The 12,139-nt window shown below is 39.9% G+C and overlaps 1 protein-coding gene across 1 annotated transcript in view; it reads left to right on the top strand.

The window, feature by feature from the left end:
* The window catches only part of NEK9 (NIMA related kinase 9), a 1,697,515-nt gene that overhangs the window by 438,486 nt on the left and 1,246,890 nt on the right, over positions 1–12,139 (top strand). Inside the window, exon 8 of the mRNA XM_044073912.1 lies at positions 4,402–4,466. Coding sequence (XP_043929847.1) covers positions 4,402–4,466 — 65 coding nt within the window. The remainder of the gene's footprint in view (positions 1–4,401; positions 4,467–12,139) is intronic.

The raw sequence follows: 12,139 nt of genomic DNA, 5'->3' as shown, positions 1-12,139 counted from the left end.
TGTGAGCTTATTAAAGAGTGTAGCCTGGGAAACCCAGGGAAGTGTGAAGAATGATGTAATGTGAACCAGGAATGTGATTTTGAAAACAGAGAGAATGAGAGAACATTAAGCATTTTTGTCTTGACCATCCAACTCATCACTGTCTTCCTCTATATGTAAGTTTATCTTAGACTTGTGTTTTCTCTTAGAAATAGCTAGAAACTAGAAAGATTAGACTGTGTTTTTCTGTGATGCCAGAACTGTACTAAATCATTTTAAGTATTTCTCTGTGATCTCTGAACTCTTGACTAACTGTAGTAAAAAGTATTGTCTTGTGTTTTGACTATTTATTATTAAATATTTTTAAACCTTTTCAACTGCAGCTGTTTTTGTAGAGATAATTTAAGCTCTTTAGAGTACTTGCACGCCTTGGGTAAAATTGTACAAAAGCCACTCCAATAGCTTTAGCTGTGGGCTATACTACTAATTGGATAATAATATTGCACAGTAATAATTGGACACCCTTTTAAGGGCCTTTGAGTTGCTGATAAATATTAGTGGGTGGTAGCAGCTGATACTACCGTATAGTCTGGGAAAAGGGGGCACAGCTGGAGAACCTGTCCCAGCCTTCCCCAGGAGTGTCTGTGTGGTTATATAAACTCTTCTTAAAGTGTGTGTGTGTGTGTGTGTGTGTGTGTGTGTGTGTGTGTGTGTGTGTGTGTGTGTGTGTGTGTGTGTGTGGGCAGGGGCACGAAGCACTGGTTGGACAGAAAGGGTGCTGGAGGTTTTAGCTTGCCCACTAGGCCGAGATCTGGACCCTATAGCTGTGCCAGTGGGGAGTCTTATTGGGGACCTGGAGAGCAAGGGAGCGACCAGCCACAGACCGACTGTGATCTCTGTGTGCTGTTTAAGGGAATTTCACTTTACTGTGTGTATTTGTTATCCTTTCTTCCTATATGAGACGTCCCTCACTGGTGTTAGTGGTAAGGATTGAGGCTCCTTGATTGCTGGGCCAGGGCATGGGCATTACAGATGTGTCTCACATTCTCAACTCAGTTCCTGTTTGTCTGACAGTGGATCTTCATCTGAGTTTAGTTCTGTGTCTCACTGGCTGCCTTCTGTGGCTGCACTGAGTGAACTTCTAAGGTGGGCAGATAGGTAGAGAACTGGCTTGTTAGGGTTTAATGTTGGCCCATGTGTTACAGGTTTTTGTTACTCAATTTATGTCGCAAATATATATATATTTGTTTTCTACACATGTGGCCCCCTTTTTTCAAAGGCATGCTTCATCTTTTGCTTTTAAGTATCCATACTAATCGCATATAAGCCATAATGCTTTACATGTGCATGTGTAAGAGGCTGGTTTATTGTGTGTGCTGCACAAAAGTATTGTCTGTGAAGTAGATTCATGTCTGTAAATTGAATGGCACATTTTTGAATTGTGTATTTGGTGTGAAGCTTTATAAAAAAAAAAAAAATTGACCACACAAAGTATGAACCTATACATAAATAAAACTGAAGTGGAAGAAATATTTAAACCACTAATGGATCCTACAACAGTCACAGCACAATGAGCTTGGTTTCATAAAAGTTAGATTGCCCAGTTCAGCAGACAAAAAATTACTATCTTTAGAATTGCTTTTAAAAACATTAGGTTAACCAACCTCTCAAGTGTAGCACAGTGCTGCTTTTAGCAAACACAGAAAACAGTAGTTTTAACATCTGTGTGTAGCTGTTTTCAACATGAAACTTTACAAAGTACACTAAAAATGAGATACTAAATTACATACCAATAAGGGCCCCCCAAGCTCTCTTGGCATTGAGGTATAAGCCCCGACTATGACCTGTTGACTCAGGTTTGATTAGTTGCTTGGGTGTGTTTTCGAGCTGGTGTGGAAAGATAGGAGTGCTTATCCTGAGAGGAGGAGAAGGAGGTTGTGTGGGTTGCAAAAATATCACATTTCCCCGAATGGAGGTATGGCGAATACAAATGCTATCTGAGGAGAGTGTATAGGTTGCAAAGTCGCATCTTAGTAGCCTTCATGTCTGGTGTACTGGAGCATGTTGTTACATGGGAAGGAGTAGTAGCCCCCACTGGATGGCCGTGCCACATTTCTAAGTAGACCAAGCATTTACCTCAACACAAAGTGGCCCCGTGATGCAGAAGGATAAAGCCCTTATTGCAACCCAGATGACCTGTATTGAACTAGTAGCAAGGGCTCTGGAGGGCTAAACAGGGAGGTGGAAGAGATTGGTCAGCACTGAATCACCCATCCTGGCAGGTGTGAGGCAGCCTAAGCTTCCTGCAGTATAACAGTGCTGCAGGTGAGTATAACTCTTAGTCAGAGGTTGCACTTGTATGAAAGTGAGCATGTACCCGATGCTACAGTAATAATACAGAGCTTGCAAGATGCTGCCATGGGGAGGTAGTGGGAGTTAGGATGCACTGTTCAGCAGCAATATGATGCTGCTGCAGCGACTTCGATGTCCTTACGGTTTCCAGATGTAGGCTTGAGCTGAACCCGGGGAGGCTGTGGTGGTTCTGGTAAACCAAATGAATGAGGAGCTGGTGGCAGCTGATGGTCAGCTACAAGGAGGTGGGAGAAAACACTTTACATCAACACTGGTAAAATAGCCTTGCCCCCCCCATCTCTTTGGCATCAGACATCAAACAATGTACTAGAAATGTTAGATACTAACTGACATGTCAAAATTCCTGCTGAAGTATCTGTTTGATTTAGTCAAATGGACTTCCTTCTGAAGTAACATAATGTAGTGTAGAGTAAATAAAAAGCAAATTCATACTTTTTTTCTCTGCCCTTTCTTTCACTATTAAGTTTGGTATAACAGTATACTAGCACTAAGGAATTACATTACCGTATTTTACATTGACTGCTGTTTGATTAATGCAGAGGCATAGCTATGGTGGGGTGAAGGGGTCAGCTGCCCTCAGCGCAAGGTGTTAGAGCTTACTATCTGCAGATGATGATCAGTAGTGCAGTACTGGTATTCATTTCTGTACCGGCAATTCTGAATGCTAACACAAAAATTAATTTTGATGCTGTTTTATGGTCATGACTGAAGAGCTGCAGTGCTTTGTGTCTGATATAAGTTGTAGCAAACAGTTTGCTACAGTTTTAAAAGAAGAAGGAGAGGACTTTTTTTGTGCTCCTGAACTTGCAGTTAAGGGTTGCAGAAAAGAGGCATGGCTTGCTCCTGAAGTTAAGAGCAACAGCCAGATTAGAACTGACCTTTTGTTTTTGCTCCACTACGTATAGTTAAGAGAAGCCAGATTGGGGAAAGGCACTGGGCACTAGATGAGTTGACTTTTACTGTGGATTTATAATTTGCTGTATTATAGCATGATGATGTTAGTTGAGCACTATTGCTGTACACAGTACTATCGTTTAGATCTGGACAGAGTCGTAAATTGCACTAACACAACTGATCTAACTTGTTATTTACTTAGTGTGGTGGTCTTTTTTCTTTCTAGGTTGTGGCTAGAAGTGGTTCCCAAAAGTAGTACATCTGATAAATTAAAAATTTATGATAAATGTAATAAATTAGTAGTGCTGGGAGGGAAATGAATGGTGACAAGAAGCTGAAGGCCAGAGAACAGTGCACATTGTAATTTGCTAGGTAGAAGTAGCCTTATATTTTTGTCACTACTTGCTTGCAAAATGATAATTGAAGCTTTGGAGTTTAAAGTAGAGACTCATAAAGAGGAATGTTAGAAAAGGCAACATGCAGAGGTAATTTAAATGAGACTGCTTCAAAGCCATAGACAGTTTCTGTAATGTATGTTTTAAGTGCAGACAAAGAGAGAGAGAGAGTAGTTGAGAATACAGTGTTGTTGTCTAGAAGACGTGATTTGAGTAATAGACAAGTAAATGGGTAAACATGGTGGGCTTAAGTGGTCCTTACCTGCTCTCTGATTGTGTTTCTGTCTCAATATTGGGTATTTATTAATAATTTGTGTAGGTTTTGCTCTGTAGTTTTAGCTCCAGATTGGCAAGTAATGTTCTTTTTCTTGTGTTTTCTTAATTTTAGTATTTAGACTACCAGTACATCCAAATACTCCAGAAATAATGAAAGACATCAATAGTGTAAAGTATCAGAAAAAATTATAAACCTCAGTGATGCCTTTGGAGCAAAGATGTGTGCGATTAGTGAAGCAGTTTTATTCCTTTTCTCTAACTTGCATATAACAAATATTTATGAGTGATTTAGAATTGATGATAGTAAAGCAAGTTAAAGTGAAAGGCATTATGCTTGTGTTGCAACTGGTTTTGTCATAATCTTTTAGCAGTTGTTCAACTGGGACCACCTTTTTTGCCTGGGTCAGAATGCACGAATGTTCTTTTTGCTAAAAGAAGCAGAGAAAATGAGGTTTGAATGCTTATTGTAACTTTTACATTTCAGGATCCGGAGAGAAGGCCTACTGCTGAGGAGATACTAAACCATCCGGTAATTTCCCACAGAAAAAGGTAAAGTCTGGGATTTTTCACCTACATTGGCTGTGCAAAGATATCATTAAGTTCATTAAATCAAGAAATCCATTACATCTGTTAGCAAGTTAGACACTGTTTTTAAATACTTTACAGTTGCATTTCAGATGTGCTAGATTGGTATCACCTCAATGTGGCGGTATAGTCCTTTGTAACCTTACAGAAGTTTAGTATGCCACACTGGTCAGTAGTAGTATGATCAATAGTGTCAGAGCCAGTGTATTACTTAAATACAGAATTAACCACATTTGTTTCCCAAATAGCATATGCCGCTACCCATAGTGTTTGACACAGTTGACATTTGTTATAAACGATTATTGCTTCAGATATTGATAAGATGAATGGCAGTTAGCTACAGGTAGACATTAGTCTTCTGGCTGGGTGTCTAACTGAGACTGAAGTCAACAATCATACAAGTGTTTTGAGTGCTGGCAGTATTTACTGTGTGCTCTGCTTGCTAGTAGAAACTGTAACGACTTATTCAGATTATTCTTAGCAGTTTTGGCGTATGATGCTTCAAGAAAAAGTTGCTGTCCATTTTTCTGGCAGGAGACTTTTACCTTCTAAGACTGCCACTTGCAGTTTCTATTTGTTTTGTAACACAGAGTCATGTTGTTGAAACATGTTAATATTGTGCTTTACTAAGATGAAACCTCAGGTCTTTCACTGAGCACTGAAAATGCTTATCTTAGTTCAGGGAGTATTCACCTTTACCTTGGTGGAGAAGGAAAAATAGGTGCATAGGAAAGTGAGGGAGGAAAAAAAAACTTGGAAGTTGCTGTCATGGGACCATAATGTTGCTAAATATAGATAAATGCCCAAGGTCTTTATACCTGAGCCAAAGAATCATAATCTTATTCAGGATTTGTTCTCTTACAGCTGTAGTTGCCACCCCCTAGTGCAGGAAGTTTTGCTGCCTACTTATACTGCCCTTACTCAAACTACTGTTATTTTAAAGGACATAACTAACAATGATGCACTTTCTGATAAAGCGCCATTATGGAATAAACTAGTTTGTGGTGTTGTCAGAATCTCAGGCTTCTGATTTGTTGTTATGGTGAAGGCCACATCCAAGCTGGAAGCCAGTTCCCAGGCTTCAGTAATAGGGTATGTAGCAGGATTTGTCACGGTGCACTGTGGTAGCTCCCATAGTTTGTTCCTCTGATGAAAGAAGAGTTACCAGCCATTACTGTGGAGCCATTCTGTAGTCCAGTATTAGTCCTTATGATGTTCCAGGACTGACCCACTATTTCTTTTACAATGAGGTGTCACGGGGCTAAATTTCCAAGGCCTAACCACCAGATGAATTACACTGATGGCCAGAGGGAAAGATGATTATATAATATTATTTCCTCTTAATTGCATTGCCTCTGAGTGGCATGTTGAAAATCTGCCCTAGACTTCTATACCTTTACCTGTCTCCCTTGTTGCAGAAGTCTTGCTGGAATGCCTTTAAAGCTGCATCTTTGGGGTCAGAATTCCATTCAGTCTGCTCCTAGGAGACCAGGCCATTTTTACAGGGTCCATAAATCTGGTAAGTTCCTTTACAAAAGTCCAGTAGCAGATTCATCTGTAATGGATTCTGCTAAGGGAGCTAGGCTTTTTCCAGGGAGGGCACTCTTCCCATTGGCCAGAAAAGCTGGATCTTGACCCCTATAGGAAGATGTGTGCACTTCAGCAACCCTTTCCTTTAGAATCCCAAACTGTTAACCCACATGATTAAGTATAAGGAAGAAGCACTCAAAAAGATTAAAGATGTGGGGGGTGGGGGCATATGAAATGCTGTAGGCTATGTTATGGCCTAGATGAACACTGCCATGCAGGTGAGCAGGCATGCTATCAAGTGTGAGAATGATGCTGTAAATGCAGCGTTTTGAGCTGCTGTGATGGTATGCGCCATCAGGCTACTTGCCTAGCTGAGGCTTCAGGCCCTTCCAGAACATGTGAAGGAGCAACTCTTTGGCGCTACTTTAGACAAGGCACTGCTGTTTGGAGCCCCATCTCCATATTTTTTAAGAAGGTAGAATAGAAAGGGAAGGCTGTGTAATGTTTTCCCAACATTTACTGGATTAGTTAATGGTCTGATGCTAATGCATCTTCTGTGGATACTTGCATTTACTTTGTTGACTTTGAAGTTCACCTTTTTTGTGGGTTAGATTACTAAATAAAATATTTTTTTCCATGACTTATTTTAAATTGAAGTTGCCCAAGAGGATAAGAGTATCTGAACTGCTTCTGGATTCCCAAGAGGGTGACTGTCTGAGATGTACTCTAACTAACTAGTGCTCTCCCTGTGTGAAAACTGAAGAACTGTGGAGGATAAAAGACTGCAGGCACACTGGATTCCTGCAAAGAAAAAATATGGGGCAAATAAAACAAAGTCAACCAGAGAAAGAGGAGAAAAAGTTCTAGATGAGAAGAATCTCAAGGGTAATCAGCAGGAAGCAGACCTACATTGCAGCATCAATACTGGAGATGGTTTCCAGTAAACTAAAAGAAAACATAGTCTGTATGCCCTCCGAAGTGTTAAATTAAGTAGGACTTTGGAAGACTTCATAAAAACAAATGAAAATGATTGAAAGATAGATGAATTAAGTAATCAATCTGAAAAGCTGCTAATCTTGAAGTCCATAATGTAAATGAAGTCCATAATGTAAATGAAGGAAAGAATGACAGAGATTTTGACATTGAATTAATAAATCTTTCAGGAAATGGTAGATCAAGAAGATAATGTATGAAGAGAAAACCTGAGGTTTTCTGCAGTATCAGAGAAGTTGGAGCTGCAGTCCATTTTGCGTAACAGAGCATGGCCCACATCTCTCATTCAAAGGCTTTCACATACTGTAAAGCCATTGATGCCACCATAGTGCCTTTTTTAGACAGAGTCTGGCTAATGAACATTCCAGCTTAGCAAACAGTCATACCTAAACTGGATCATGTTAAGATGGCCTTCCTCAGTGCCAGTAGTCTTAACGCATTTCCTGATCTTGAGGCTCTCCTGCATTTGTGTAATTACTGAAACTTTAAATGTGTGTAATTACTGAAACTTTAAATGTTGACAGCACATACATGGGTTTTGTGCCTGTCATGCCTTCAAGTCCAATGGTAACTGTGATGTCATCTCCATATTTGTCAAGGGCCATATCACCTCCAGGCAGATTCTTAGAGACCCACAACCTGAACTTGTAAAATTTCTGCTTTCCCTAAACAAGACAAACCATCATTTTATAACCTGTTACAGGATACCCTCCTTGTTCCCTGATGGTCATATAATATTCCAAAACATACTCTGCAAATTTCTTTTAACAAAAACGTAATTAGATTGAGAGACTTTAATTATCCCTCAATTAACTAGGCCACCTATACCTCCTGTAGGATATGTCAAGAAGTTCTTGGACTTGGTAAACAAAAACTGTTTGGAACATATAATAGTAAACCCACCAGAGGATATAATATTCTTGATCTGATCCTCACAAATATAATCATTTCATGCACGGGTATATCTTTCAAAATTTCTAAAGCCCCTGCATCAAATATTTCAGAATTCAAGGATTTCAGATGCACAAACATCATCCAGTGCTGTGATAAAGTTTCAAAATTCACTCATAGCTGTAACAACTCGAGTGACACAGCAGGCAGCTTTACAAAGGAATTATGTGTCCACTTAGGTAACTGTATAGAATTGGCAGTCCGAACCAGAACAACGTATAATGAGAACTTAAAAAAACACCCTGGAGGTCCTGCAACATAAATAAATATAAGAAACTCCTGAAATTAAACAATAGATTAAAAACTCTCATGTCAAGGATAGTATCAGAAACAGTAGAAGTTTGAAGAACATTATCAGAGCTGATTACTCAACCTATGAAATTAGATTAGTATCTGAAGCCAAGAATAATTATAAATTCTTCTTTAGCTACATTAGGAAACTAAGGAATAGCACTCAACATTGCTCTGAACATATTCTGGCACCTCCTCATTGGATCCAGTAGATATTGCCAATATACTTGCAAAGAAATTCACTTTCAGCTTTACCACAGAGACCTTACCCTAAGTCTGCACATCCCTGAATCCCTAAAAATCCCTTTCATTACAAAGGAGCATATAGTGAAGGTGATTTCTAAGTTTTAAAAAAAACTTCCTCTGTAACAATATGCTTGTTTTTATTATTGTTAAGCACACACTGGCAGAGCCATTCCATAAACTGTTACATTTAACTATAGGTTTTGTCCCTAGAGTTTGATGCAGGTCCTTGGTGATCCCTGTCCATAAGGGTGATCCCACCACTGACAACAGAAATTATAGATCCATCAACCTGGAGAGACTCGTACAAAAATTTCAGGTAATCTCATAATCTGTGGCATCAAAAATCTCATGAGACTTGACCCTCAGCATTTTGGCTTTGCTTAGAGAAAATCCTGCATAAATAAAGTTGTTGACTTCTCTGAGAAGGTTGCACAGGATGTCAGCAGTGATGATCATGCTTGTTCACACTGCATATCGACCTTGCCAGGGTGTTCAACACCATACCACATCTTGGCATTGTAAACAGGCTTATCTCCTTAAAAATAGATCAGCATGTGATAAGGTGGATAGGAAACTGGCTAAAAGACAGAAGTCACACAGTTCGATTGTCGAGTGCCTTGACATAAATTATGACAGTAACCAGTGATATCTCTCAGGGCTCAGTGATGGGGAACTCTTCCATTTAGCATTTACTTTTCTGATCTCCAGGGTGGAAACCGGGACTTCTGGCTAACAAAGTTTGCTGATGACTGCAAAGTGTGAGGTATTGTCAAGATCCCCATGTGATAACCAAACCCTTCAGCAAGAACTTAGACCCATAAGTACCTGGCATATTGAGAATGGGCTCAAATTAAATGTGACAATGAATAATGTCGCTTTTGGTAGCATCCCTTCCCTGCTCAATAAAACTTAGACAATACTCCACTTCAAAATGAAAATCTAGTTAGGAATAATTGTTGATTGATAATTCCCCTACCTTTTAATCACCATGTGAAAACAGTAGTCCAAAAATCATTCTGCTTAATGCAGCTAGTTTCATAGGGAATATCATTCAGATCAAAAGATGCCAATGGCTGTTATTCTTCTGTATTCAGCTTTGATCAGACCATTTTTGAGCGGTACCTCATTAGATATACCAGTGAACTAGATAAGACCCAAGAGGTTGCCAGCTAAAAAGTTCACGGACCTAAAGTCCCTTAGCTACCAGGACAGACTGGAAGCATTGTCCAGCTACTTAGTATCTTATAAATTCTTGAATGGTGATCACTGCCTTGCTTTCTCTGTCAGAGACCCAGTTGTCCTGGACCTCTTAAGCAAATCCAACAGTCTCACCGATGCATGCACCAAGGACTTAATTCTACATGGGCAGTTAAATGGAGTACAATGCAGAGACATATTCACCCCACAGCACCTTCCCCACCTATGGAACAGAATACCCCTGCAGATTAAGGATTTGTAATTATTTCTAATAGGGTTTTCCTTCAACAAAAACGGCAAAAAAAAATTACTTAGAGCCACTTTTTTTTTTTTTTTTGCAGGTGGCAAGCTGTCCTGCACTTCGTGTGTTTATGGGGCAGAGTCCCCCCCACTTTATATTGTAATTATGCCAACTCCACAATGGCACAATAGTGGAGAAAGGGAACACCATATGTGGCTTTCATTGATAAAGCATTCACACGGTTGACAGATGGACCAACTGCATTTGGCACAAACACATGTTCTGTAGGATAAACAGTACAAGAGAATACCATCCCTCAAATGGAATGTAGACAATTAGTGCAGGGATAAGTAATTTCTTTCCAAAAATGACTGACCTAGCCCTTCTGGAGAGGAGTGGTATAGTCTGAGGGTGGGTAAATTTGTCACTTGCCTTGTAATTTCTGTGATTCCTCTGTTGTGGAAGGTGATGCTTACTGACTGACTGCTCTAAGATTATGGTTAAGCCTGTGACACTGTACAGCCTGCTAAAAAAAAGAACATTTTGTAAAAATTTGTGAGAATTCTTCTTCATTAGATCTGAACTATGGAACTTAATGGACAGTATTCTGATCCATCCTTCTCAGATTCTCCAGGATTCGTGACTTTTGATTGGTTATGGTCGCGAGCTGAGGGTTTGCATTACCCAATTCAGGGGTAGGGTATCTTATACTGATACACAGGACATCTTTAAAATGAGGTGCAGTTTATCATTTACTACTCAGTGTCAGGCACAGTGTTTAAGACAGGTGTTCCCACTGAATCTAAGAAAATCTCTTGTGTGGTGCTAGGTAGCTGATCCCTCTGGCCTGTAATGCAAAGGTTTGCTGACCATATGTGCATTCAGTGTTAGTCCCCAAGATATATGTTGCTGTATTTCATCTTCTGTCTACATGTCATTTCTAACGCCCTGTTATCCTTGTCACTGGCACACTGTACTGATGATTGATATGCATATAGCAGACAGTCGAGACGGTGTGTTTTCCTTTCCTTTTCCACTTTCAGTCATACTGGAGGCTGTGTTCTCTCTTCTGAAACCAGCAGGTATACTGAATCCTGTTCTTCAGCTAATACCTGATGTCCTTCCTTATCACTGCTGTAGTATTCTTTACTTTTAGGATATCCTGGCAAATATGGCCTAATATCAGGCCAATATTCTTCTTATCAGTTAGTCGCCAACAAGCACTAACAGACAACAAAGAGGAGACCAAATACCAGAAATTTCATAAGGAAACTTCCACCACAAACCAAGATGTTGTAAAAATAAACCATTTATTCCATGCAAAGTATGGTCAGTATACCAAAGACTTTACACCTTCCAGGCATCCGTATATCAAGCGAATGTCCTATGTGCAAGGCCTAAGGTATATATGTGATGTATGGATGCCTAATCCTCAAAACTTCTTTGTTGCCAGTGCAAGCACTACCCTTTAATTCAGTCTGTCATAGTTCACTGAACTGGTTCTTCTACTGAAACATCTAAAAATAAGTGCCCAACTGGGGTTCCTTCCTTTCTTTTTTCCTCCTTTTAGTTTGTTTCATGTCATCCTGGAAGGAAAAACGTTGAGTGTGGGAGGCAGATTTCCCATAAAGATAGAACAAGAAATGTCTTTTTTGTTTGGGTGCTACACATGATTGTGCTTATTGTGATATATGTCAGGCATTTGTCAATAGGACACTCCACAGCTGTCTGTCATCCCTTTTTATTTATTTGGAAAAAAAAAAAAAATCATCTGACACTTTTGATTCGGGGTACCATGGCAGAACCCGCCTGTCCCAAAGTTCAACTGACTTGTAAGTAAAAAGCTAAAAAACTATTCACTGATCCTGCTGTTGTCCTTCATCCACTGGATGTCTCCCTCTGGTTGTATGAAGAACCAGAGGACTGTCCATTGCCAACACCAGATGTCCTTGTATTCTCATGTTGCAGTATTCCAAACCCTTGGGTTATCCTTGCTAACTAACCGAACGTCTGGCCAGTATACAAAATCTTTTAGTCACTGCTGGGTATGTGGGATGTCTGACATTGGCCGAGGGAGGGTGGGCCATAAAAGTGATGGCTGCCTTACCTTTCCTCAGAATGTCTCTGCCGCCAGTCAAACTTCGGCTCTTCCTGCTGTCGAATCTTTGAATTAAAAGACAAGTACCCC

Source organism: Protopterus annectens, chromosome 6.part0 (assembly GCF_019279795.1).
Source record: "Protopterus annectens isolate FY-2018-M chromosome 6.part0, PAN1.0, whole genome shotgun sequence".
Lineage (NCBI taxonomy): Eukaryota > Metazoa > Chordata > Ceratodontiformes > Protopteridae > Protopterus > Protopterus annectens.
The sequence above is the reverse complement of the archived record's forward strand: the minus strand, read 5'-3'. Positions and strand labels throughout refer to the sequence as shown.